The sequence below is a fragment of the Sphaeramia orbicularis genome, chromosome 7 (genome assembly GCF_902148855.1).
Source record: "Sphaeramia orbicularis chromosome 7, fSphaOr1.1, whole genome shotgun sequence".
NCBI lineage: Eukaryota > Metazoa > Chordata > Actinopteri > Kurtiformes > Apogonidae > Sphaeramia > Sphaeramia orbicularis.
Window position 1 is genome coordinate 22,930,315 of NC_043963.1, and position 15,266 is coordinate 22,945,580.

The 15,266-nt window shown below is 34.4% G+C and overlaps 1 protein-coding gene across 8 annotated transcripts in view; it reads left to right on the plus strand.

Annotated features, from left to right (window-relative positions):
* Positions 1 to 15,266, plus strand: part of hspg2 (heparan sulfate proteoglycan 2) — a 122,342-nt gene that overhangs the window by 71,968 nt on the left and 35,108 nt on the right. For 7 of the 8 annotated variants that reach the window (XM_030139143.1, XM_030139146.1, XM_030139147.1 and 4 more), the window contains 7 exons: positions 4,723 to 4,875; positions 4,959 to 5,119; positions 5,343 to 5,420; positions 8,614 to 8,749; positions 11,986 to 12,137; positions 12,257 to 12,401; positions 13,771 to 13,914. In XM_030139143.1, the coding sequence (XP_029995003.1) occupies positions 4,723 to 4,875; positions 4,959 to 5,119; positions 5,343 to 5,420; positions 8,614 to 8,749; positions 11,986 to 12,137; positions 12,257 to 12,401; positions 13,771 to 13,914 (969 nt within the window). The remainder of the gene's footprint in view (positions 1 to 4,722; positions 4,876 to 4,958; positions 5,120 to 5,342; positions 5,421 to 8,613; positions 8,750 to 11,985; positions 12,138 to 12,256; positions 12,402 to 13,770; positions 13,915 to 15,266) is intronic. The other variant, XM_030139150.1, reaches the window with a different exon arrangement.

The following is a 15,266-nucleotide window of genomic DNA, read 5'->3' on the forward strand; positions in this document are numbered from 1 at the left end:
TAAAAGCACAGAGTTTAATGACATTTAAAGATATTAACCCTTTCATGCATAGTGGTCACTACAGTGGACAGGTTATTCTACAGCTCTTCTCTTGTATGTTCGTGGATTTTGTTGTTTTGAGTTTTTGCACATATCTTTATTAAAGTTTTTTAACACATTACATATCTTTTCTGACATGAATTGGTAACACTTTGTAGATCTCCCCTGAGCATAATAGTTATAGTTTTCACACAATTTATCAGTAAATACATGTTTCTTCACTTCAAAAATTAAACACATGGCGTCCAGTTGAGTGGACATTTTTGCAACTTCATGAAAAAGAGGTTCATGAGATTTTTTTGTAATTTTTATTAAAATTTTTGATGTATTTTTTTAACATTTTTTTTTTGTTATTATTTTTACATTTATTTTGTTTATTTTTCATAAGAAAATTTTCAATCACATTGTTTTTTTTTTTCCACGTTTAAAGACAAATGAAAACACTCAGGGAAAAAGTCTTAAGGTTCTCATAATTTGTGCATTAAAGGGTTAATTTGTAAATTGTTATACATAGACATTTCCCTATGGGATGAATGAAGTATCTATCTATAAAGTATCTATTAAAAATCAGTTTCCTCTCAGTTACATCCTAATTACTGCTCAATGATAATAAGCAATAAGCAAACCTGACCTAAACTGCTTCCTCACTCTGAATTGGGAGCATACTCTGAGTTAGAGAGGTGTCGAATTATTTAGACACTGTTTTTGTCACATAAGAAGAAAGGATATTTATTAAAAAAAGTATTAACCCATAAAAACCCAGTACCACTTTAGTGTCAGTTCCCAAATGAATTTTTCTCTATATTTAACCTTTGTTATGTAATTTATCACCATTTATTAAAATATTATCCTCTGTATTTTGTGTTTTTTTTTTTAGGTAAATCAGGTATTTTTCTTTTTTTTTTTTTTTTAGAATTATCTTTTTATTGAACATTATAAAATACATTCCACATACAGCTGGTACATAATGGCTGAGTTTTTTGTTTTTTTTTCTCTTTCCACTCTCCTCCAAATGTAATATCTTTAAATTAAACATGACAATCAAAAAATAGAAAATATATATATATATATAAAAAAAAAAGAAAGGTAAAGACATCCTCATTCTTTTACTTTAAATCAAATTAGGGAATGACCATTCCTTTCTAAGTACACAAATAAAATTATGCCCGGGACTTCGTGGTTCTATGCATTCCACCATACATTTTGCCCAGTTACACTGACAGAGTTTTACTATGTTACCAGTGCAGGGAATATATTAAACCAAAACAAATACACAAATATAATTGACAAGAACAAACCAAACCTCTGTAGCATGAACTAGTTTTGTTTTTTTTTTTTCCACAATATACATCTCAGATAAAATCAGACCTAATTGGTTTTATGTACTCTATCCAGTTTTCCCAAATTCGTTTAAATCTATCCACTTCCAGTCTCAGAGAAAAACTTAGCTTTTCCATCACATAAATATTATGTATTACCTCAACTCAGTCCTCAACCTTAGGTACCTCATTCTCCATCCACTTTCTGGTAATTGCTTTTTTGCTTGCAATCAGCATTATTCTATAAATATGTTTGTCCCCAGATCTAGAAAAGTTTTTGTCCAGTTTCCCCAGATATAGTACCTCAAATGTACATGGAAAGTCTACCTTCAGTACTTTTTCCATACAATTCTTAAATCAGGTATTTTTCTGTATTTAATTCACTGATCATGTAGATCAGGGGTGTCAAACTCACTTTAGTTCAGGGGCCACATTCAGCTAAATCTGATCTGAAGTGGGCCGAACCAGTAAAATAATAACATAATAACCTGTAAATAATGACAACGCCAAATGTTTGGCTTTGTTTTAGCGTAAAAAAAACCCTGTTAAATTATGAAAATACTTACTTTTATAAACTATCAAAAAAAAAAAAACTGAAAAAACTGAAATTTAAATTAAAAAATGTAAGAAAATTTAGTATTTAGTAATATTGTTAAAATTTAATATTTTAACAGTATTATTCCTCCATTTCTCATTTGTCCATGTGCATTATGGATCAGCTCTACAAAGACACTAAACATTGAGGAACAGGAAGAAAAGAGTTGAAATTGGGCTGAATTTTCTACAGACATTTCAGGTTGTTCATGTTTGTTCAGATTATTCACATTTTATTGTTACAGGATAGTTTGGAAATGTTAATATTTTCATAATTCAATGTTATTTTTTGCACTAAAACAAAGAAAAAGAATAAGTTGTTAAGTCTAGATTTTTTTTGGCTTAATTCACGATTTTTTTTTAAATTTAATTGAAGATTTTTTTTGGCTTAATTAAAGGTTTTTTTACTTAGTTGAAGATTTTTTTTGGCTTAATTGAAGATTTTTTTGGCGGGCCGCATTTGCCCCCCCCCACCCCCCCCGTTTGACACCCCTGATGTAGATGTTCATAAAAGCTCAGATCAAAGTTGAGGGTTATTATATCAAAAACAGAGAAAACTGAAGAAAAAGTGAGTTTTGCAGCAAAGATATCAATAACTCAATGTAAAAACAAGAGTCCCCATCCACTATCATTGATCCACCTCCATGGGTTTTACTGGTGAATTAACGCTGTGGAAGATGACAGTGTTTCCACGTTCACTACGAAGCCTCTGAACGCCCAGATGGGTCATATCTGATGACCATGAAAAGATGACAAAATATTTTATACCAATTATTTACATGTATTGATATGATTAGTGGATCAACAGGTTTTAACAGATGGTTTAGGTCAATGGTGGATGTTTGGGTTTTTATGGGTTAAATAAGAGTGATTCTTCATGTTGCACCTTCAACCTGTTTAACCCTAACCATATTTTCAGGGGAAAAATGGCTAAAAAGACATACCTAAAGTAAGTGAAGAATTACTCCACAATAATAAGGTTCATATGGATGTTCTTGGTGTCTATGAACATTTAGAGATTTCACAGAATCTATTCCCATTGTCTAAAATATTGTATCTATTACTGTGCCTCAGTAAACTGTAACAAACTAAAAGAGAAATTTTTTATCCTCGCCTGTTTTTTTTTTTTTTTTTCGTCTGGATTGACGATGATATGCATAAATTAATAGTTGGTGTCGGAGATTTTTAATAGCGTATATTTCACCCCACAAAGATTAAAAATCATATTTGAACATTAAAGTTTGCATTAAAATACACTTTTGATGTACTTTTATTAACATTAGGGTCTAAACTTTGAGCAAAAGTTGAAAAAAACATCCATTGTTCTGATTTATTATATTTTTATAGTAGATGAATATTAATATAATTTTTTCGGGCCAGTAGGGCTAAAGGCCATACTGATAAAAGCATATTGATCCAAAATTATGCACAAGTTCTGCAGCATCACAACTGTTTGATAAGGAAAACATTGGGACGTTATTAGGCCATAACTGTTAATGGCATAGATGTAAAATATAGTTGTACAGAACAAAGCATTAACCCTTTCATTCATACTGGTCACTACAGTGGACAGCTATTCTACAGCTTTTCTCTTCTATATTCACGGATTTTGTTGTTTTCGTTGTTTTGTTTTTTTTCCACACATATCTTTATTAAAGTTTTAAGACACTACGTATCTTTTCTGACATGAATTGGTAACATTATGTAGATCTCTTCTGAGCATAAACCCCCAGAATCACAAAGCCCTCCCCATAGTTTTCACACAATTTATCAGTAAATACATGTTTCTGTGCGTCAAAAATTAAACATGTGGTGTCCAGCTGAGTGGATATTTGTGCAACTTCATGAAAAATTGGTCCATAAGATTTTTTTTTTTTTTCATTATTATTTTTTTTATGTATTTTTTAAATTTGTTCAATTATTTTTATTTTATTTTTTTAAATGTATTTTTCAGAAGAAAATTTTCAATCGCATTGTGTTTTTTCATGCCTGAAGAAGAATAAAAACACTCAGGAAAAATTTTGATTAAGGTTCTCATAATTCGTGCATGAAAGGGTTAATGAGTGATTACTGAAGTATACAGGGTGGGGAAGCAAAATGTACAATATTTTGAGGCAGGGATTGAAAGACAGTGTATGACCAATTAGTTTATTGAAAGTCATGAGAATTTATTTGCCACAAGAAAATTTACATAATAGAAAACGTTTTTATTCTATGTGTCCTCCTTCTTTCTCAATAACTGCCTTCACACACTTCCTGAAACTTGCGCAAGTGTTCCTCAGATATTGGGGTGACAACTTCTCCCATTCGTCTTTAATAGTATCTTCCAGACTTTCTCGTAATAGTTTTGCTCATAGTCATTCTCTTCTTTCCATTATAAACAGTCTTTATGGACACTCCAACTATTTTTGAAATCTCCTTTGGTGTGACGAGTGCATTCGGCAAATCACACACTCTTTGACGTTTGCTTTCCTGATTACTCATATGGGCAAAAGTTTCTGAAAAGGTATGGATAATAGTGTTAGGTATGATTATGACATCAGTATATGTTTGGTTTCAAAACAATTGACGTAGTACCTGCTGAGAAAAAAACAACTAAATGTTCATTGTAAATTTTGCTTCCCCACCCTGTATGCTAATAAATAATAAAGTTTTCCTTGGCATCAGTTCCTACTTTATATAACTCTGAAAAGGCCCATCTTCCAAAATACAGATGTGTTTTTGCTTGTATGTGATGACAGATTATTACAGTGTGATTGTTACTCTCCAGGGGGTCCAGGAAGCAGGATGAGTCCTAGAGCTGTTGTCCAAGGTGGTGTCCTGACCTTCACCTCAGTGGACCAGGCTGATGAGGGCGATTACACCTGCAAGGCCCTGAACACACACGGCGAACACACAGCAAGAGTGTCCCTCTTTGTCCAAAGTATGCTCTGTGTTTATGCGGACTATGTGGAAAACGCAGCACTTTTAAAAGCGGTTGATATTAATATATTTTTCCGCTGTCAGAGTCTAATCCAAGTGGTCTAGGCACGCAGCCCCAAGTTCAAGTCAGTCCCCAAAACGTTGAAGTCCATGAAGGTGACACATTGAGGTTGTATTGCAGAGCGTCAGGATCACCTACTCCGAGGCTCACCTGGCTGAAGAATGGAGGACAAGTCCCTCCACAGGTGAGAAACCTACCGCTGTTCGGTACCTGAACTGAAAACTTCAACACGATTAAAGTCATAATCCTGGTGTAATATCTCTATCTTACACCTCAGGTCCGGTCCCAAAAGGATTTTCATCATACTGTGGCAGTTTTGATGAATATTTCCGCATTTTGACATGTTACTTTTATTTTTCCCTCCCTTCTGTTTGTCTCCTTCCCGCCCCGTTCTGACGTTTGCTCAGGCCATTCCCTCTCATGGTTTCCATCAGTTTAAAAGCAACAGTCTCGATGTGTTACAGAGACGTATTGAGGAGCTGCAGGTCTGTCCATCTGTCCGCTGTCTGTCTGTCATGTCTCGTAGTTCACCATCATTGTCCTCTAATGACCACCGTGTCTTCTCACACTGTCCACTAAGTGCATGCATCATACGTGTCCTTCATGTCATTCTCACCTTGTAAACCCCATTAATTTACCACAGCTGCTCACCGCGTTCATTTAGCGCTGGTGTCAAATATATTAAAACCAACTAGTGCAGTCTGGTTGAGTTTTAGTGTACTTGCTTGCAGTGCTTGTTTTTATGTTGTTTTGTATTAGTGACAGTGTTCCATAAGTCTACGTTTTGTAATGTCCATCATCCCATCCTTGACCTTTGGGCTCTCAGCACTCAGTTGATTCATCATCCCATAGAGCAGGGGTGTCAAACATGCGGCCTGGGGGCCAAATGCGGCCCGCCAAAGGGTCCGGTTCGGCCCCTGGGATGTTTTTGCCAAGTGCAAAAATTCCACAGTCTTGAATTGAATTAAGCAAAAAAAAAATTAGCTTGAATTAAGGAAAAAATCTTGAATTAAGCCAAAAAAAGAATCTTAAATTAAGTAAAAAAAAAAAAAAAAAAATCTTGAATTAAGCCAAAAACAAAACTCTTTAATTAAGTAAAAAAAAAAAAATCTTCAATTAAGCCAAAAAAAACCCTCAAATTTAGCAAAAAATCTTGAATTAAGCCAAAAAAAAATCTTCAATTAAATAAAAAAAATCTTGAATTAAGCCAAAAAACAATAAAGAATTAACAACTTAATTTTTTTTTCTTTGTTTTAGTGCAAAAAATAACATTGAACCATGAAAATATTTACATTTCCAAACTGTCCTGTAACAATAAAATGTGAATAATCTGAACAAATATGAACAACCTGAAATGTCTGTAGAAAATTCAGCCCAATTTCAACTCTTTTCTTCCTGTTCCTCAATGTTTAGTGTCTTTGTAGATCTGACCCATAATGCACATGGACAAATGAGAAGTGGAGGACTAATATTGTTAAAATATTAAATTTTAACAATATTACTAAATACTAAATTTTCTTACATTTTTTAATTTAAATTTCAGTTTTTTTGTTTTTGTTTTTTTTGATAGTTTATGAAAGTAAGTATTTTCATAATTTAATGGGGGTTTTTTACACTAAAACAAAGACAAAAATTAGGAGTTGTCATTATTTACAGGTTATTATGTTATTATTTTACTGGTTCGGCCCACTTCAGATCAAATTTAGCTGAATGTGGCCCCTGAACTAAAATGAGTTTGACACCCCTGCCATAGAGTGTATTAACAGGACTGAGTACACAGTAGGTACTGTAGGTATTCCAGACATATTTTGCTCCATGCCAGGCACATCCCGCTGCCCCCCTGCCTCCAGGCGGGCTTGGGTAAGTCTGGTTTGTGCGCAGCCCTCCTCGGCTCACCCAGGGCTCCGGGGCCTGTTTAGTTCTGCCTCAAAGAGCCACTGCGTTGTGTCAGCCTTTCCCAGGGGGAGCCGTGCTCTGCCGTGCGACCACGCAGAAATTCTGTATGCTCTAGCAAACGGCTTGCTTTGAAAACTCATCAATGGGTTCAGACACACATTGAGCCAGGGCCCGCCTCAGCCACTGCTCGGTTTAGCCTCCCTCATGGTTGAATGGGCTGGAGCTAAGCAGCTTTGTCCACGGATGCCCCAACACCCCCCGGATACAGTAATCCCACCCAGACCCTCCCCTCCTGATTCCCCTCCCCTCTGAGGTGTTTCCAAACTTTATAAAAGCTCATTTTCAGCCTTGCTGCGCCTCTGAGTGCCATGTGATGTAGTGTACAAACAAGTCAAGTGTTGATTGCCCACGGACCAGACATTTTTAGTATTTAATGCAGGTTTTTGCTTCTTGAAATTGACTCTCAGGTATTCTATGGTTCTGTCCACTAGGGATGTAACGATTACCGGTATAATGATAAACCGCGGTAAAATTGCCAACGGTTAGCATTACCGTTTAAATTCTAATTATCATGATAAACGTGTTTGATTACCGCACCTTTCCGGAGAAAACGCCTATGTAAAGATCTGCTTTTATGTCAAATATTTGAATATAGTTTTAATTTATTACAATTTTAATTTTCTATACCTAATATTTGGAACCAATATTCACTTTTAAAGTCTTTGAAAAGGTTCGTTAAGCATCTTTGTGGTATTTATGCAACTAAGTATATACATTTTTCAAATCAGATTTAAAATATTTTTTTGTGTTTTCTGGCCTTTTATGTTGATACAATAGGTTAAAGTGAAAAAAAAAATAGGCAATTGATATAAATGAAGTTGTGCTGAAAAAAAAAGATACCAAACATGGGTATAGTAAACATTTTTGTATATAGTATATTAAAAAAAACTGAAAAACAGCCAAAATAGGCTCAAACCACTAAGGGTTAATATTTGAATGTTTCTGCCAACAGAAAGTACATTGCACCAATTATTATTATTATTATTATTTTTTTTTTTGTTGCTTTTTTAATAATACAACTTGGTTAAACTATTTCAGTGCGTTTAAGTACTTTTTGAACATTTTGAGCCCAATTTCAACAATACCGCGATAATAATAATAATAATAACCATAATAATTTTGGTCACAATAACCATGATATGAAATTTTCATATCGTTACATCCCTACTGTCCACATTTCTCAGGTAATATTGAATAATCCCTGCCAACGCAACACAACCAGTACCTGCTTTCAAGCTGCTGTCAAGATAATAATAATCATAGTAAATTTAATATCGCTTATCATTACATATTAACCAATAACCCCACCAATCATTGTAGAAATTCAGTCTCTACTTTGTGCACAGTTTCATGCACAAAGTACACTGTCATAGAAATCATAATCAGCAAATCAAATCACAGAAAGATTGAACTGTAGTCTTAACAAGTGTTGTCTTGTCTTAAAGATCTATGCTGTAGTGCTTTCTGTGTTGCCTTTAGCTAGTGATCACTTAATGTCACAATGTCAGCCATGTATTTGTGCTTCTTCAAGGAAAATGATATAAGAGGTAAGTGATGTGCTTTACATGTTAGTCTGTACGTGTATATTTGAGTAGAATTATCTTTGAAATGTAATGCATTGCAGTGTGTATATACTGGCAAATTATAGCTATCTGATGAATAATAAACATTCAACTGGAGTGACTATTTTAACCCTTTCCCTGGCTGGTGTGTGCCCCCCAGGCTCGTATGGACCGCACCGACATCGGTACTCTGCTAATTCCAAACATCAAGATTTCTGACTCGGGCACTTACATGTGCGTTGGTAGCAACAGTATTGGATCGAACAGTGCTCCGATCAAAGTCACTGTGCTTAAAGGTGAGATGGTGAAAACATGGTGGCTCTGTGTCTCAACAGAACCAGTGCACCTTTGTTTCACAGACTTCTGCTTGTATATGTCGAGGCCCAAAACGGAATCTGGCCCGATTCAGAATCGGGCCGGCCCAGAATGGAATTCTATTCTAGGCCGGCCTAGAATGGAATCCTGCTGCTATAATGTTATTTTTATACCATGTTTAATGCAAATGATCCATAATTCCATCATTTGTCATAATTTTACATTTTCAGTCTTACATACCTTGAGTAACTATTGTCAATTTCAGTCGATTTCACTGTACCATATATTGGTGGGGAGTACCACTAGGTTCTATTTGTAAATAAAGTGTATTATAGTTTACAATTAAAATGTTGTTAGTTTCATTTTTTTTTTCACATATTTGCAAATTCCATGTATTGATTTTTGTAATAATTTAGATCATTTGCATTAAACATGGTATAAAAATAACATTATAGCAGCAGGATTCCATTCTAGGCCGGCCTAGAATAGAATTCCATTCTGGCCCGGCCCGATTCTGAATCGGGCCAGATTCCGTTTTGGGCCTCGACATATATATTGCATCTTTGGTCCTAAACTTTGGAACAATCTGCCTCTCCATATCAGACAGGCCTCCACTCTGTCTGTTTTTAAATCCCTTCTTAAAACCCATCTTTTCAACCTTGGCTTCTGAAACCACATGAGATGTTTGGATGTATTATTTTTATTCAGTTGTTTTATTTGGTATTGCTATATTGTTCTTATTTGTTGTTTTTTTTTTTTTTAATTGTACAGCTTTTTATGTTTTAACCCAGGGCTGTCAAACTCATGTTAGTTCAGGGAGGGGCCACATACAGCCCAATATGACCTGCAGTGGGCCGGTGATGATTAAAATAATAACACAATAATATCACAATAATATCAATTCCAAAATGTGTATGTCTAATTTCTATGTTTTAGAGTGAAAAGAAGTAAAATTACTGTATACTGTTAAAAATTTTTACACCTACAAACTATCCTTTAAAAAAATGTGGAAAATCATGAACAATCATGACCAAAATCAAATTTATTAAGAAAAAAAGTGCAATTTTTAACAATTTATGCCATTATTTGGCCTCAGCTTCTCAGCTTACGGATCACAGTAGATCTACAAATACACAAAGTATTTAATAACAGACAGAATATTGGTACAATTACACTGAATTCTCTTAAGACATTTCAGATTGTTCATATTTATTCAGGTTTTTCACATTTTTTGTAAAATGCTTGTCTATAAATATTAACATTTGTGTAATTTTACTTCATTTTACACTAAAACAAAGAGAAAAAATTGTGGTTTTAATTATTTATAGTTTATTATGATAGTATTTTACTGGTCTGACCCACTTCAGATGAAACTGACTTAAAATTATTTTAACATCCTTGATTGTTCACATCTTCAGTGTAATTTTTGCATTTCACTAATTCATCCCGTGGGCCGGATTGGATCCTTTGGCCGGCCGGATTTGGCCCCCGGGCCGCATGTTTGACACCCCTGTTTTAACCCTTTCATGCATAGTGGTCCCTACAGTGGACAGCTGTTCAAAGGTGTTCTCTTATATATTTATGGGTTTTGTTGTTTTAGTTCCATATCAGCCAACACAGTGGACGCTCATGCATCATCCCATACACTGCAGTTTTCATACCATTACTGTAAATTTGCTGTTCCAGATAAACCTGATCTGCAGTATGCAGTATGTTTGACTGTAAAAAAAAAAAAATTCTAATTGTTATTAAACTGTAATTAACAGTTTTGTTTTTGGGTTTTTTTTCTTTAACAAAAAGGGTTTTTTTTTGTTTGTTTGTTTTTTTGCATATTATCTCCACACAGGTATTGTTAAAATGTGAGAAAACATCAGATTAGCAGCATTAAAAATGTTTTTATCTCATCGTTTTCACACAGTATATCAGTAAATACATGTTCCTTTGCTTCTAAAATTAAAGGCATGATTTTGTAACTCCATGAAAAATAGGTTCATAGAAAAAAACTTAATCACATTGTTTTTTTTTTCATGCCTACAGAGGAATAAAAACAGGAAAAACAATTTTTATTAAGGTTGTCATAATGCATGCATGAAAGGGTTAATCTATTCTTGTATTTTATTCTTTTATTTAGGCTTTATCTATTCCTCTGTATTTTTATTTATTTATATATTTATTCATTTTTCTTTTTTTTTTTTTTTTTTTTTTACAGTTCTATGTTTTTAACCCTTTCATGCATGAATTATGACAACCTTAGTCAATATTTTTTTCTTGAGTGAATTTATTCCTCTTTAGGCATGATAAAAGCAATGCAGTTGAATTTTTTTTCTTATGAATTTATTTTTCATGGAGTTACAAAAATGTCCACTCAGCTGGACACCATGTGTTTAATTTTTGAGGCAAAGAAACATGTATTTAAAACTCATCATCAGAAAGTGATATACTGTGTGAAAACTATAAAAATAAAAACATTTTTAATGCTGTTAATCTGATGTTTTCTCACATTTGATCATACTCAAATACTAGTTATTGCTCATTTCATGAAGATAATATCCTCCTGAGACCCAGGAAACTGACAATTTTAGCTTTTGTACACTAAAAAATTGTCTTGATTGGAAACTGCATAATGCAACAGTTTTTTCAGACACATTTTTAAAATCCTTTTTATTTATTGATTGATTTTTTTGATGGAATGTCCTTTACAATGGACGACATTTAAGTTAAACTGTCAAACTTTTGTCCCCTATAGAGGACAAAATGCATTGCTGGGTCTCAGGAGGATATGCCAAAAACAAAACAAACTTTTTTGTTTCAGAAAACTGTTAATTACAGACTAATTAAAATTGGCAATATATTTACTCTAAAACATGTTAGTGCAGATCAGGTTTATCAAGAACAGCAAAGTTACAATAATTGTATGAATGTCAGTGTATGGGATGATGCATGAGCGTCCACTGTGTCGGCTGATATGGAACTAAAACAACAAAACCCATGAATATATAAGAGAACAGCTGGAGAATAACTGTCCACTGGAGTGACCACTATGCATGAAAGGGTTAATCTAATCTTGTGTTTTGCTCTGTTATTTTGGTTTTTATTTATTTTTCTGTACAGCACTTTGGTCCACTGTGGTTGTTTTAAAGTGATTGACAAATAAAGTTGGATTGGATTGGCTCTTTGAGTGAATCTTGATAGGGGTCATGTGTTTGTGTTGTTACAGCGGACCATGTATTATCAGCTGTCACCATCCAACCATCTATAGCAGATGTCCAGGAGGGCCAGAATCTGGAGCTTAACTGCTTTGCCCCTGGAAGTCCTCCACCCCAGGTCACGTGGACTAGAGCCAGTGGACGCCTCTCCTCCAATCACCAGGTAGATCAAAAACACATGAAAACCTATGAGTGACTGCTGGCAGAATTAACTGGCAGATGCTTCAATATGGTGTCAGTTTCATCTGAACTCTGTGACTCTACCTTGTGTGTTCTGTCCAGGTTTTGGGAAACCAACTGCGGATCTTGTCAGCGACTCCTGAGGACTCTGGGGAGTATATTTGTCAGGTGCAGAGTTACCCCGGAAACCCAGGCCCTCAAATCCGCCAGGCCTCTGTCTCTGTATCCGTCACCTCATCTTCTTCACGTAAGTTGGTAACTTTAGGCCAGGAGTCTCAAACATGCGGCCCGGGGGCCAAACACGGCCCGCCAAAGGTTCCAATCCGGCCCGTGGGATAAATTTAAGTGCAATATTAGTGCAAAAATTCCACAGTCAAGGCTGTTGAACTCATTGTAGTTGAGGTTCCACATATAAACCAATATGATCTCAAGTAAAATAATAACAGCAGAATAACGTACAAAAAATAATAACTCTATATTTTCTTCTCGGTTTGATGTGAAAAAATATCACACTATGACTATAAATAATGACAACTTCAAATTTTTGTCTTTGTTTTAGTGCAAAAAAATATTAAATTATGGAAATACTTACATTTACAAACTACCCTGTAACAATCAAATGTGAATAACCTGAACAAATATGAACAACCTGAAATGTCTAAAGAAAATTAAGCACAATTTTAACAATTTTCTGCATGTTACTGTGTTTAGTGTCTTTGTTGGAGATACTTCAGGGCAAAAAAAGGTCTGACAAGAAACTCCAGGACCCACAAAAACTGAAGTCAATGTCGTCATTCAGACTGATGGACGAACAGTGTCTTTGTAGATCCGATCCATAATGCACATGTATAAATGATAAGTTGAGGCATAATATTGTTAAAATTGCACTTATTTTTCTTAAGAAATTACAGTTTTTTCAGGTTATTCCCATCTTTTTTGTTTGGATAGTTTATAAAAGTAAGTATTTTCATAATTTAATGGGGGTTTTTTTTCACTAAAACATAGATAAAAATTTGGAGTTGTCGTTATTTATAGATTATTATGCTATTATTTTACTGGTCTGGCCCACTTCAGATCAAATCGGGCTGAATGTGGCCCCTGAAAGAAAATGAGTTTGAGACCCCTGCTTTATATATAGCGCCCTGCTTCGTAGATTGATAAAAAAAAAAGAAGTGTAAATAACAAAGAGGTCATTTATTCTTTCTTCAGCTTTTCCTAGGAAGCTCTGCTGTGCACAGTTGATTAATCTTGACAGTCAGTAAGGAAATTATACAGGATGGGAGCTTCAGTCAGAGGCATAAAGAAACACATTAAGGGCAGTGCATTACATGGCAGGGTGTTGTTCTCAGACTAACAGTGGCTTACTTCATGAATGTACTTTCCAGTGTAGCCCAGTGTGACCTCAGATTGAATGATTTTCCCTGCTAATGTCCCATGATCTCATCCTCATTCCCTCCTTCCTGGACTTCAGTGATGCTTAAATTCTTACAGTACTGCCAGTGTAGCCCGTGGCCGCATTGTAAAGTAATTTATTACTTTGTGTGAATAGCAAGCTATGAAGTGAAACATTCAAATAAAAATTCATTTACAGCCTAAACCTCTAGTTTATGTTGCAGGTCTTCAGAGTCCAATCATTGGAACTGAACCCCACACCGCTGCAGTAAGAGTGGGAGAGTCTGTCAGCTTCAGGTGTAAGGTGTACAGTGGAGCTGAGCCCGTCAGACTGGAGTGGAAAGCAGCCAACAACCAGCCCATGGCAGGTAAAAAAAAATACATCTGAGAGAAAAAAAAAAAAAAAGCAAATATTTCTGATATTTTGCTTTTATTCTACAAATTAAAAATACAGTCCACACATATCCTCCTGAGGCCCTGCAATGCATTTTTGTCCTCTGTAGTGGACAAGAGTTTCACAGCTTTACTTTAAAATAAATAATTACAAAATGTTCACTGAAAAGGACATTATATTTAAAAAAATGTATCTGAAAAAACTGTTGAATCATGCTGTTTCCAAGGTTATTATCGTTAAAAAAAACTAACAAAATGCCGAAAACTAGAACTGAAAAAATATTTTCGTTAACTGAAATAAATAAAAACTGTAATTAAAAGAAAAAAACTGTATTGTGTGTTTACAAAACTAACTAAAACGGATAAAAATTATGGATAAAATTCCCTTCGTTTTCGTCTTTGTCAATGTCGGATTGATACAAAAGCGATTTATTTCACTCTAGCAATTTTATCTGCTGTCACCATATGACACTTGACGGTCCGTCACTTCTCGTCACTTGTAGTTTCCAGTCGTCTTCTGGTCCCCACTCTACCTGGAAACATGGAGACTAAAGTTGGGAGAAAGTAGCAGAATCCTGTCTGGGATTTATTTGAATACGATGGAGAAGAAGAGAAAAGATATGACAAAACTACAATTAATACTAAAACTTAACTAAAACTAAGCATTTAGAAAAAAATGAAAACTAATAAAAACTAGCAAACCTGCTCTAAAAACGAATTAAAACTAACTGAATTAGAGAAAAAAAAAGTCAAAACTAAATAAAACTAAACTATAATGAAAAATCCTAAACTATAAGAACCTTGGCTGTTTCCAATTAAGGCAATTATTTAATGTAAAATGGCGAAAATGTTTACTTACTGGGTCTTAGGAGGATATAGGATATGCAGTTCATTCTGCTAATGCCTCCATTCCATCTATGTTGTATATATATATTCAAATCCATATTTATATATATTTTTTTCTATATTTATAACTATTGCACTACATACCAAACCATATTTGCACTCTCCTTTTTAAAACACTTTTCTTTTATTCAAACTTATATGACTGTTTGTTTTATGTGTATGTGTATGTGTATGTTTTATGCTGCTGTTAACACTGTGAATTTCCCCATTGTGGGATCAATAAAGGAATATCTTATCTTATATCTTATCTTATCTTAATGTGATCGAAACCATCATCCCTAGATTCACATTTGCATTTATATATAACTCAGTGTTACAGAGGTTTATCTTTGAAAGTTCATAGGATATGAAACACCTTTTCACAGGGATCCTTTTATTCAGCTTGTTCTCAGACTTGCAGCAAACTCTAAAACACACAGTT